The 13,334-nt window shown below is 45.6% G+C and overlaps 1 protein-coding gene across 2 annotated transcripts in view; it reads left to right on the forward strand.

Moving 5' to 3' along the window:
- Positions 1-13,334, forward strand: part of LOC143930361 (uncharacterized) — a 122,706-nt gene that overhangs the window by 76,793 nt on the left and 32,579 nt on the right. For both annotated transcript variants that reach the window (XM_077454626.1, XM_077454625.1), the window contains exon 4: positions 6,036-6,092. In XM_077454626.1, coding sequence (XP_077310752.1) covers positions 6,036-6,092 — 57 coding nt within the window. The remainder of the gene's footprint in view (positions 1-6,035; positions 6,093-13,334) is intronic.

Consider the following 13,334-nt stretch of genomic DNA (forward strand, 5'->3'; position numbering starts at 1 on the left):
ATGTCAGTTGGCTACACCTGTAAAACCATTCCTGTTTTGGAGGTCATCTTATTGTTCTCATCTAGTGCACCTGTTAATTTAATTAAAACAGCCTGAAACTGATTAACAACCCTCTCTGCTACCTAACTGACCAGATCAATATCCCTGGAGTTTAATTGATGCAATACTCTGATTAAAAAGTGTTCTCTTCATTTTTTTTTTGAGCAGTGTATATACTAGATGAAGTTCTTTCCCCAAGACTGGGTGCATAACCTTACATTTATGTAAACAACTAATTCAATTTTCCTGTTGGTCAAAATCTTCAGGTATGGAGGGCGTGGCTTGACTATGGCGATGTGAGGACGTACCAAGAGGCAGCTCCGTGTCGAGACCGGCCCGATCACCGCATTCAGTCGGTGGCTTAACAGCACAGCCTATGTCCGCAGCAGCCCTCGCTCCCGGGACACCGACCGCCCGCAGATCTGCCGACATCGCGGCGTATTTCCTCCGCAATCCGGCCGCATTGCCTCAGGCCGCGGAAGCCAGCATGGCGCCGCCGCGCACCTCCACGGCCTCTGCATCGCACAGCAGGAAGGCGGGTAAAGGATCACAGCACACTCAGGCGGGACAGCGGTCACCGGAGCCACGAGCTGACTCCCCGATCCCCTCTCCAGACATCCTCACTGAAGGGCCACATGCAGTGTCAGGGTTCGCATCCCAGAGCCAGCCACCGCCGGAGGCCTGGAGAGAGCTGATCTCGCTTCTCCCCACGAAACAGGACATTGCAGAATTTACTGCTACAATTGTGAGTACCCTGTCCAGGGAGATTAATGAGCTTAAGCAACAAATAGACTCAGTAGGCGCACGGGTGACCACTGTGGAGCAGGCTACAGGCACGCTGGAAGCCAGAGTACAGGCCCTGGAGAACGCCCAAGGGTCTCATGCTCGCCGCCTGATCTTGCTGCAGTTGTCCGTGGACGATGGGGAAAACCGTAGCCGTCGGAATAATGTGAGGATCCGTGGTCTTCCCGAGGCTACTTCGGGCAGTGACCTGAAATCCACAGTGACGGCCATCTTGAATGCTTATCGTGACATGCCCCCGGCGGAGGAATTGGAGCTGGACCGGGTCCATCGCGCACAAGGCCCTAGAGGTGGGGATCCTGCTGCCCCGAGGGATGTTCTAGCCAGGGTCCATTTTTATTCTGTCAAAGAGCAGATTATGCGTCAAGCCTGGGCTAAAGGCCAGATGGACTTCGATGGTGCCACTGTATAGGTGCTCCCAGACCTGTCTCGACTGACTTTGAAGATGCGGGGGGTGCTGCGCCCTTTGTTGGATTCCATTCGGGGGATAGGGGCTACCTATAGATGGGGGCACCCCTTTCACCTGATCGTCATTAAGGGGAGTGACTCTTTTGCTCTGAGATGGCCTGATCAACTCCCGGACCTGTTCTCGTTTCTGGGGGTGCCTGCATCCCCTGTCCCGAACTGGCTGGACTGCCTGCCCCTCGGGGCTTATCTACTCCTGAAAAACGGTCCAGGCTCCTGTCAGATCTGAAAAAGTCCCACACTCAAATAGCGTTTTTACAGGAGACGCACTTCAGGCAGTGGGCGGTCCCCAGGTTGGGTAACAGAGGCTTCCCCACGGTGTACCATGCACCCTCTCCCATCTCGAAATCTAAAGGGGTTAGCATCCTGATTGCGAAGTCGGTGCCCTGGACCCTGTTGGCACAGCGGGTGGACCCGCAGGGCCGTTTCCTACTGGTGAAGGGTAAGATTAGAGATGATATCATTACCATGCTGAATGTCTACTTTCCGAACTCGAACCACTTAGGTTTTATGAGAGCCTTGGCCCCTATACTTCTGGAGGCTAGTGAGGGGGTACTCTTGATGGGTGGGGATCTCAACTACGCTCAGGAACCGCTGGTGGACGTGTCCAGGGGGGCGTCACACCTTACTTATTCCTGCCTCAAGAAACTGAGGGCGGAACTACATGGTCTGAACTTGATTGATCCTTGGAGGGTCCTGCACCCGGCGGAGAGGGATTATACCTACTTCTCCCCGGTGCATCATACTTACTCCAGGATTGATTTCTTTCAGATCCGGCATAAAGACCTCTCCATGGTGACTTCTGCCCAGATTGACCATATTTCTTTCTCGGACCACGCCCCAATACATTTGACTCTGGCTTGGGACTTGGACGTCCGCTCGCCCCCCACTTGGCGGCTCAATGAATCCTTGCTGCAGGACCCCGACACTCGGACAGAGATAGGGGAGACACTTAAGTGTTATTTTCGGGAGAACGTAGACCCGGCCTTGAGCCCTTCGAGCGTGTGGGAGGCACATAAGTGTGTAGTGAGGGGGGTGTTGATTCGGATTGGAGCGCAGAAAAAACGGGAGAGAAATAGGCAAATTGAAGCATTGATCAGGGAGGTGCGGTCTCTTGAACTTCTGCATAAGAGGTCTCTAGCGGCAACTCATTTAGTGGCCCTGGCCCGGGCCAGGGAGAACCTGCGGGGCCTTCTGTATCAGAAGACGGTTTCTCGGTTGGCTTGGGCAAAACGTTCATTTTTTGAATATTCCAATAAGCCTAGTGCGATGCTGGCGAGAGCCCTTCGGGGTCCGAGACAGCGCACCTTTATCCCCTATATTACTACTAGACAGGGCTCTAGGGTCAATACGTCTAAGGACATGGCGAGGGAATTTTTTGACTATCATCATGACCTTTATAATCTCCACCGGGGGGAGAGCGCAGAAGCAATCGCGTCTAGACAGGTGGCGGCAGGTGAGTACGTCGGGGCCTCTGGGATGCCGACCCTTCCTGCGGAGGTCTGTGGCTCCCTGGAGGTGGACATTTCCGCAGAGGAATTTCAGGTGGCATTGGCTCAGATGGAGCCCCGGAAGGCACCAGGACCTGACGGCCTCACTTTGTCGTACTACCGCACTTACACGGACCTTCTAGCACAGCACTTCCTGCGGACGTTTAATGCTGCGAAGGGGGGCGATGGACTGCATATGGACTCGCTTAGGGCATACATATCATTGCTTCCCAAGGAAGGCAAGGACCTGTCGCAGTGTGGGAGCTTCCGCCCAATTGCACTCCTGAACGTTGATTTGAAGCTTTTCGCAAAGATCCTTGCCAACCGGTTAGCACCTCATATCCCAAATTTAATACACTTCGATCAAGTGGGGTTTGTCCCCATGCGAGAAGCCCGAGACAATACGACTCGGGTCCTCAACTTGATTCATGCAGCTCGGGTGGGGGGGAGGCCCTTTCTACTGCTTTCCACCGACGCGGAGAAGGCCTTTGACAGAGTGGCCTGGCATTTTTTGCGGGCCACTCTGTCACATATTGGCCTGGGCCCATGCATGCAGGGCTGGATATCGGCGTTATATTCCAAACCCTCGGCGGCTGTGCGCGTGAACGATTGGCGCTCTGACTTTTTTCCAATTACGAATGGGACGAGGCAGGGTTGCCCCCTGTCCCCCCTTATTTTTATTTTGACACTAGAACCCTTCATGTGCCATATATGCAATGATCCAAACATAACCGGTTTTCGGAAGCCCTCGGCCCACCACAAGCTTGCGGCCTACGCGGATGATTTAATTTTTTTGTTTCCACTCCCCATGTCTCCCTTCCGAATATTTTGGAAGCACTCCGCGTGTACAGAGCCTTGTCGAATTACAAGGTCAATTGCGCCAAGTCCGCAGTCCTGAACGTCTCTGTCCCTGACGCGGAGACTCGTGGTCTTCGCTCGGCTTTCCAATTCCACTGGGCAGCTGATTCTATTAAATACTTGGGGATCAATGTTACTTCGGACCCAGCGCAATTGTACCTGCATAATTATACCCCCCTGTTGCACAGGCTGAAGTCCGACTTGGAGAGATGGCACTCCCTGGCGTTAACCTGGTTTGGGTGATGCAGCGCCTTTAAAATGACGGCGCTGCCTAGGATCCTATATATTTTCCAGACTGTGCCTATTCGCGTTCCTCCGAGATTCTTTGCGCAGTTGCAGATCCTCCTTAGGAATTTCATCTGGGCGCAGAAGCCTCCCAGGGCCAAACTCCAGACCCTTGCTAGACCCAAAGACCAAGGGGGGGTGGGTCTCCCCGATTTGTGTAGGTATTACAGGGCGACTCTGCTGACTAGGGTCGTGGATTGGCATTGCCACGGCCCACACAAACAGTGGGTGAAGATGGAGATGGAGGATGCGTCCATCCCTCTCTTGACCTCCCCGTGGCTCCTGGCATCCCCACCCAGGGATCTGCGGGACCACCCGCTCATCGGGGCAACACTGGCAGTGACGAGGAGGTTATTCCGTACCACCGATATCTCGCCCCTCCCTTCCCCAATGACCCCGATAGTGGGGAATCCGGACTTTCCCCCGGGGTTCACTAACAAACGATTGCGGCAGCTGGTGGATTCGGGTAAGCACCGATTGCGAGGGGCGTGGCCTGCTGGGGATCTCCCAAGTCTACAGGCTGTGGCGGGACTTACAGAGCCACCACTCGACGCGTTCAGCGCATACCAACTCCGGCACTTCTTACTGGCGATCCAAAAGACCCCCTATGTGCCCAGAGGCCTTACCCCTTTCGAGACGTTGTGTCATGAAACGGAACCTGTGCGGCACTCACTCTCCTTGATATATAATCTATTGGCTTCTCTAGATGGGGGATCACCACCTGCGTACATTCACCAGTGGGAAAAGGACCTGGGTACCCGTTTCACCCCGCAGCAGATAGGGAAGATATTGCTTTTGACCCACAAAGCTTCCATCGCTAGTTATATTCAGGAGTCGGGATACAAAATAGTCTCCCAATGGTATAGGGTCCCATACCTCCTGAACAAGATGAATAACTCAATCCCCAACAACTGTTGGAGATGCCAATCTGCGACGGGGACTATGGTCCATATCTTCTGGTCATGTCCTGCATTAGGCGCATTCTGGAATGATGTGGCGGCGACAATTAAAAAACTGACGTTGGTAGACTTACAGGGTGACCCGGCGGCGTGCCTACTCCATCTGACGAATAGACCTGTGCAAAAATATAAACAGACTTTGACAATGCAACTCTTGAACGCAGCGCGGGTATGCATCCCTGCAATGTGGAGGCAATCTCGGCCCCCGTCTAGGGCCCTGTGGTTTTCCAAAATCAATTTTATCCTCCGTATGGAGGAATTGACTGCCACCCTCCACAATACAGAAGAAAAATTCTGCGAGACATGGAGACCTTGGAGGTACTTTACAGGTACAACGGAATACCTGCGGGAGAGGGTATCTGCTGCCGACTCGGGGACCGATTAGAGGCTCCTGTCATTATTAGTGCATGCGGAGATGGGTGTGCTGCTCTAGCCCTGTAGGTAGAGGTGGGCTTTCGTGGGGCCCCCTAATACTTGCTCCCCCCCCCTTTTTTTTTTTTCTTCTCTTCTCTCTCCTCTTTTCTTTCTCTTTCTTTCTCTGTCTATCTTTTCTGACCGACTCAATTTTGACCTGAACAGGCCTGTGGTATGTCTTGCGGACCCATAGTGTCCGTATAGCCGTTACAATAGTGAAGGTCTGTGGATGTTTGCGAGAGGGGTGTCGCGTGGTTCACGTACACCCCCCTCGGCCTGTTACTCTAAATGTGTAGGAGGATATTGTTTTTCATCATAGGTTAACGACTACAAATACCTCTTATATGTGAGACTGTTTATGAATATGCATACTTCTTTCTAGTGTATGTTTATGGTCATGATGTGCAGGACCAGGTTTATTTGTGATTGTTTTGTTTACTGTATCTGTCCTGCTTTGAAAACTGAATAAAAGAATTTAAAAAAAAAAAAATCTTCAGGTATGTTTCACCACCCTACTGACTTTACATAATACTAAATCATGTTCTGCCACATGCTGCTTATTTCTGAATGGTAGCTGTTTGCATACAATGATATTTTGCACTGACATAATTCTGCATATGCATCAGTGTTTGATTTATATGACATATGCATTGCATATGACAATGACAACTTAATCCAATTACAGTCTGTAGATTTTTCACCATCGTGTGTTCTTATCTTGCAGTACATCATTGCTGGATCTCTAACACTTTCTGCTTACCGAAAGCCCAGCATCAATTTGGTGAGTATTTTTTTCCTTTTTTGCAATATTATTTGTGTGCATTTAGAAATAGAAATATACCCAACTTTACCCAAAAACTTAATGGGTGAATGTTTTTTTTTTTAGGTAGCGCAGCAGTAGATAATGAGAACATTTGCATTGATCCCCAATTTGCCCTGTCAATCCCCCAGTGGGCATGTTTTGATCCTTATCAGCCTCCCTCAGTGCAACCCCCTAGAGCACTACTAACATTCAAAACTGTTAGCTTACATGCACATCTTTTACACTTATTATCTTGCAGCAATATCTCACCATCCGAACTATCCGGCCATGCTGCAATACCACATTTCATCATCAGGTGGTGCTACAGAGGATTCTGTAAATTCTTGACATTTTTATCATTTTTTTCACACAAACAGAGCTTTATTTGGTGGATGTTTAGTCACCACTGGATTTTTTTTTATTTATTGCAATATAAACGACAAAAATTTTGAAAAAAAAAATACCCAATATTTTCTACTTTCTGTTATAACACATATTCAATAAAATCAAATTTCTTTGCACGTTTAAGCCAAAATGTATTCTGCTACATGTCTTTGTTAAAAAAAAAAATTCCAATAAGTGTATATTAATTGCTTTGTATGAAAGTCTACAAACGGATCAATCCTGATGTACTCTAAAATGCCAGGACAGTACAAATACCCACAAATGACCCCTTTTTGGAAAGTAGACAGTCCAAGGCATTTAGTCGTGGCCATGGCAAGTTTTGTGAAGTTGTCCTTTTTTGGAAAATGAAGAATTTGGACATAGTTTGTTTTGTTTTTACAATCGTTTTTGTTACATACTGTCTCTAGTGCAGTACAGCATCATCATATGACTGGTGTGCCGGTGATCAGGAACACTGACTGATGACAGTATGTTTAACCACTTGAGATCTCCTTTTCCGGGACTACGTCAATAGTGTACGAGCGGCCTGCGCGCCCCCTGAGGGTCGCGCGCGGCGTGCTCTGTGATCAGTGAGTCCATGAGACTCGCCTGATCACCGATCCGTGCAAGGGGTCGATCCCGACCCCTTATCACGTGATCAGCTGTCAGCCAATGACAGCTGATCAGGTGACATAACGGAGCCGGTAATCGGCTAGTATTCCTCCTCGCGCTGACAGAGCGAGGAGAAAAAAAAAAAGCCGTTCACCGGCCAGCAATGCAAGCGCCCACCTGCCCCCTGCCAGTGCCCACCTGCCCCCTGCAGTGCCACCCTAATAAAAAGTAAGTGCCCCCCGTCAGTGCCACCCAGCAGTGCCCATAGTGCCACCCAGCAGTGCCCACAGTGCCACCCAGCAGTCCCGCCCACAGTGCCACCCACAGTGCCCACAATCTGCCTCAAAGGTGCTGCACCCCAGTGCCGCCCATCAGTGCCCAGCAGTGCCGCCCATCAGTGCCCAGCAGTGCCGCCCATCAGTGCCCAGCAGTGCCACCTATCAGAGCCACCTATCAGTGCCCATCAGTCCCATCTATCAGTGGTACCTATCAGTGCCCATCCGTGCCACCCATCCGTGCCATCTTATCTGTGCCCATCTTTGCCCATCAGTGCTGCCTTATCTGTGCCCATCGGTGCCGCCTTATCTGTGCCTATTAGTGCCGCCTTAACTATGCCTATCAGTGCCCACCAGTGCAGCCTATCAGTGCCCACCAATGCAGCCCATCAGTGCCCACCAATGCAGCCCATCAGTGCCCACCAATGCAGCCTATCAGTGCCGCCTAATCAGCACACTTCAATGAAGGAGAAAAATTACCCGTTTGCAAAATTTTATAACAAACTATTAAAACATGATTGTTTTGTTTTTTTGCATATTTTTTTGTTTGTTTAGCAAAAAATAAAACTCCGAGCTGTAACTAAATACCACCAAAAGAAAGCTCTATTTGTGGGAAAAAAATGATAAAAATTTCATTTGGGTACAGTGTTGTATGCCCGCGCAATTGTCATTCAAAGTGCATCAGCTCTGAAAGCTGAAAATTGGTCTGGGACTGAGGGGAGTTTAAGTGCCCAGTAAGCAAGTGGCTAATCACTTGCTGACCACCCACCACAAATGTACTGCGGCAAGCTGGCTTGGCTGCACTAGCTTTCGTAGGCGTGCACGTGCCGCAAATGGCACACGTACGCTCTGACTGACTGCTGTTAAGCAGGCTGTGTTTCCCCAGTCACACAGTCCCCCCATTTAAACCACAGTTAGTAATCACAAACAGGGAACACAGGTAACCCCTTGATCACCCCTGTTAACCCCTTCCCTGTCAGTGCCATTAGTAAATTGTCAGTGCATATTTTTAGCACTGATCACTGTAATAATGTCACTGGTTCCCAAAAAAGTGTACAAAATGTCAGCTAGGCATCTGATCTGTCTGCCACAATGTCGCCGTCCCACTAAAAATCAGCCATTACTAGTAAAAAAAAAATAATAATAATAAAAATGCCATAAATCTATCCCCTATTTTGTAGACACTATAACTTTTGCGCAAACCAATCAATATGCGCTTATTGGGATTTTTTTTTACCCAAAATATGTACAAGAATACATATTAGCCTAAACTGATACTTTTTTTTTTTTTATAAAAATGTTTTGGATATGTATTATAGCAGAAAGTAAAAAAAAAAATATTGTATTTTTTTTCAAAATTGGCAGTATTTTTTGTTTATAGCGCAAACAATAAAAAACAAAAAGGTGATCAAATACCACAAAAAGAAAGCTTTATTTGTGTGGGTACAACGTCGCACACCCATGCAATTGTCAGCTAAAATAATCAGTGCCGTATTGCCAAAAAATGGCCTGGTCATTAAGGGGGTAAATCCTTCCAGGGCTGAAGTGGTTAAAAAAAACATAAAAACATTGAATTAAATTATTATTATTTTTTAAACATTTTGTAAAAAATACATTTTCTTACATACTTTCATCAAAGTAGTTCAGTGTGATACTTAGATGGCTGTTACAGTGATTTATCAATGTTTTGAACTGTCATGAATAGGTTACATTCATAACAGCTGTAATTAATAGTGATCTGTGATTGGCTGCAGCTACCATGTGATAACTATGGGTTAATCACAGCATCACAATACTAAGCACAACTGTTATGAATGAAACACTACAGAATAATACTGAAATCAATTAGCGCAACCACAATATACACGCAACTCCTGTGCTCAAATAGATGAAATAAAATTAATAATAATAATGCTAACAACTGACACTAATTAATCACCTTCCCACAGCCCTATAGCTCATTTACTGCTACAGGGCGGCCACGCTGTGCAGGATCTATATATATATATATACACACACACATGATCCTGCACATCTGGGTATCGGGCATGATTGCGTGCCGCTAGTGACTCGTTCCCGCTGTGTAAAATCACCCCCGCCGGCTCCCACTAATCGCTGCTATTACTAGTAAAAAAATAAATAAAAATAAATAAAATATATCCCATATAGTTTGTAGACGCTACAACTTTTGCTTATTGAGATTTTTATTTTATTTTTACCAAAAATATGTAGCAGAATACATATTGACCTAAATTGATGAAGAAATTTGATTTTTTTATTTCAAATTTGTCAGTGGTTTTATATTTAAAGCGCTAAAAATTTAAAGCACAGAGGTGATTAAATACCACCAAAAGAAAACAAAGTGCAAGTGCTGTTCAATAAACAGACAGACAATGTAAATTATTGCAAGTGCAAAAACAAGAAAAATTACAAAAAATGTATCAAGCATGTATCCAGTGAAAGTCCGAACTGGGTTGTAAAAACAGTCCCAAACACAAATTTTCTTCAAAAGTGAGCACTACGGCACTTTGGATTATCGATTGCACAGGAGCAAACTCACACAACTGATCCGTGCTTCACACACCCCCCTATGTGCTTAGACTCACCAGATCAAATGGACCCCTTAGCAGTATTGCATGCGGGTCAATCAGGCTTAGACTGGTAAGCAGGGAGATGAAATGGCTCTTCAAAATGTATCTTCCTTAAAGTGGTTGTAAACCCTTACAAACCACTGTGACCTACAGGTAAGCCTAGATTAAGGCTTACCTATAGGTCCAAGAAATATCTCCTAAACCTATACGGTTTAGGAGATATATACAAAAAGACAGCCACCGCTGTCTACGGTGCATGCGCTGTAGACAGTGGCGCGCAGGCACGCTGGGCAGGCCGCAGATCGCGGCGATATGCCGCGAGTGTCGGCTCCCGTGCGCATACGCGGGAGTGACGTCATCGCTGCTCCGGTGACTCACAGCGCCGGAGCAGCGAGACCCGGAAGTCACTCCGGGATCCATGGCAGCGGCGGACATGAAGACGGAGGACCGATTCGGGGGCTTCGTTCTCAGGTTATTTTATTTTTTTAAATGCCTTTACTTACTCTTTAAAATTAGAGAGAGAACCCATATAATGTAGAACGTCTTGATTTATTCAATAAAAACTTAAAATCTCACTAACAATGTTGAAGAGTATAAAATGCATGGGTTTACATATCCAAAGACGGTCCGCTCGCTCCAGGAAGCTGAAGACTCTCCTTATGTTCGAGTCTAATTTTAAGGAAGATACATTTTGAGTCATCTCATCTCCCTGCTTACCAGTCTAAAGCCTTGTACACACAGTCGGAGAATCCGTCGGAATGCGTCTTATCGGACCGTGTCATCAGATAATCCGACTGTGTGTGGTATGTATCGGACTGATTCCATCCGAATCTCCGTCGGACCCAATTTTCCAACATGTTGGAAATATTTCCCGACCAACTGGTTTGATCAGACATACTCTGATCATGTGTAGCAAATTTTGATCGGACCAAGTGCCACGCATGCTCAGATCAAATTCCTACATCAAAGCTATTGGCTACTAGCCTGAATGTAGTCCCATCGTAACGAAATTACGCCATCACGTTCTGAAAGATCGGACTTTTCGACAACTTAGTCCGACCGTGTGTATGCAACAGTTTAGGACACAATCCATTGGACTAAATCCGACGGACAAAATCCAACGGATTTGGTTGGCAGAATCTCCGACCGTGTGTACAAGGGCTAAGCCTGATTGACCCACTTGCAATACTGCTAAGGGGTCCATTTTAAACATGTGCAGAAAGGAAACATTTCTTTTGTTTTGTTTAGATTTGTTATTTGCATTTACTTGTTTCGTTGAATCCATTTAATTTGTTTTTGGAATTTGTTTTCTTTATTCGTATTTGAATCAATTAAAATTAATTTGAATTCGGATTGATTTGAAAAGTTTTCGAATCAATTTAGAATAGTTTTCGAATTCGAATAGTTTTCCAATTTTCAAAGAGAATAAATTAGAATAGAAAATAAAGGAATAGAATATAACACAATAGACTAGAATAGAAAAGTATATAATAGAAAATAAAGAATAAAAATTAATATAATAGAATAAAAAAAACAAAAAACAATAGAATAGAAATAATATAACCATTTTCCAAAATGCAAATAGAATCAATTAGAATTTGAATAGAATAGAATAGAGTAGAATAGAGTCGAATAGAATAGAAAATAGCACAATAGTATAGAAAAAAAAACAATAGAATAGAATGAATATAACCATCTCCCTATTCTATTCAATTTCTAATTGATTCTATTTGAATTTTGGAAAATGGTTATATTCTTTTTTTTATTCTATTCTATTTTTTTTATTATATATTTTTTTCTGTTTGTTTATTCTATTCTTTTTTATTCTATGCTATTCAAATAATGTTTTTTTAATATCTCGCTATTAATTTTTTCCATATCCATTATACATTTAGCCCCCCATTGCTGGTATTAGTAGGAGAAATAGTGCTCCATCATTGGTATTAGTTGGGTGACTAGTGCTCCATCATTTGTATTAGATGGATGAATATTGCCCCAACTAATACCAATGATGGGGCATCATTAGTAGTAGGAGGAATAGTGCTCCATCATTGGAATTAATTGGATAAATAGTACCCCATTATTGGTATTAGTTGGGTGAATATTGCTCCATCATTGGTAATAGTTGCATGAATATTGTGCCATCATTGGTATTAGTTGGATGAATAGTGCTTCATCATTGGTATAAGTAGGAAAAGTAGTGCTCCATCATGGGGGCACTATTCATCCAACTAGTACCAATGATGGAGCAATATTCACCCAACTAATACCAATGATGGAGCACTATTCATCCAACTAATATCAATGATGGGGCACTATTCCTCCCACTAATACCAATGATGGGGCACTATTCCTCCCACTAATACCAATGATGGGGCACTAATCCTCCTATTTATGCCAATGATGGGGCACTATTCCTTCCAATAATACTAATGATGGTGCACTAATCCTCATACTTATACCAATGATGGGGCACTATTCCTTCCACTGATACCAATGATGGGGCACTATCCCACTGACCACCAAGTCTGAGACATTATGTACTCCCACTGATAATGGAGCATTATTTTATTCCCACAGTCCGGTCCTCCTAATTAATGCCTGAGAGTTCGTAAACTGGCCCTTTTTAAGGACAGTTTGGGGACCTCAGGTCTAGCGTGATCTGCTCACCATTGGCTTCAATGGAAGGCAGGTGAGACATCAGGGGTGTAAAAGACCACCGATTTCTCATTAAACAGAACCTTTCTTAAAATATTATATCACATAGGAGACTTTATGTCCCCTATGTGATATACAGGTAAACAGAATATTAAGGGCTTTTAAAGCCTCACCTTCAGAAAATATAGGGTCCCAAAGTGCGCTGTTGTTTTTCGGAGCGAGTATCTATTTACTCTGTGCAACCTCATCTTTTATATTTGACTAAATATTGGATAATATGTTGTAATAACATAAGTAGTGGATGACATTTGGGACCAAATGTCACACACATTGTAAATTTAGTTTTTGCCTCAGGACCCTACAGTTCTGAGGGTTAATTGTGTAGGTAGACCTTAACACCAGTCTGGCCAGGCCATGTTTGAAGTTGTGCCTGGTCATATGAGTGGTGAGGTGCACATGAAAGGCTAGAACCTGGCCTGGTTGGATGTTTGGGTGTGACCCTCTCAGAGCCAATCAGCGGGAGTGCAGGGCCCGCTGAGGAGTCTGGGAAGGGGTACTTAAACAGGTGTGGGTCACGTTTTCTGTTCCGGTGTTGTTCGTGAGACCCGTGGGGTCTGTTCTGGTTCAAGGACCGGGGTAGCCCCGTGAGGGGTCCCGGTCACAGGGTGTTCGACATCCCGCAGCATGTTCCTGTCAGTGGC

The sequence above is a fragment of the Lithobates pipiens genome, unplaced genomic scaffold, assembly GCF_037356315.1.
Source record: "Lithobates pipiens isolate NorthernLeopardFrog02 unplaced genomic scaffold, aLitPip1_a1.2 Scaffold_25, whole genome shotgun sequence".
NCBI lineage: Eukaryota > Metazoa > Chordata > Amphibia > Anura > Ranidae > Lithobates > Lithobates pipiens.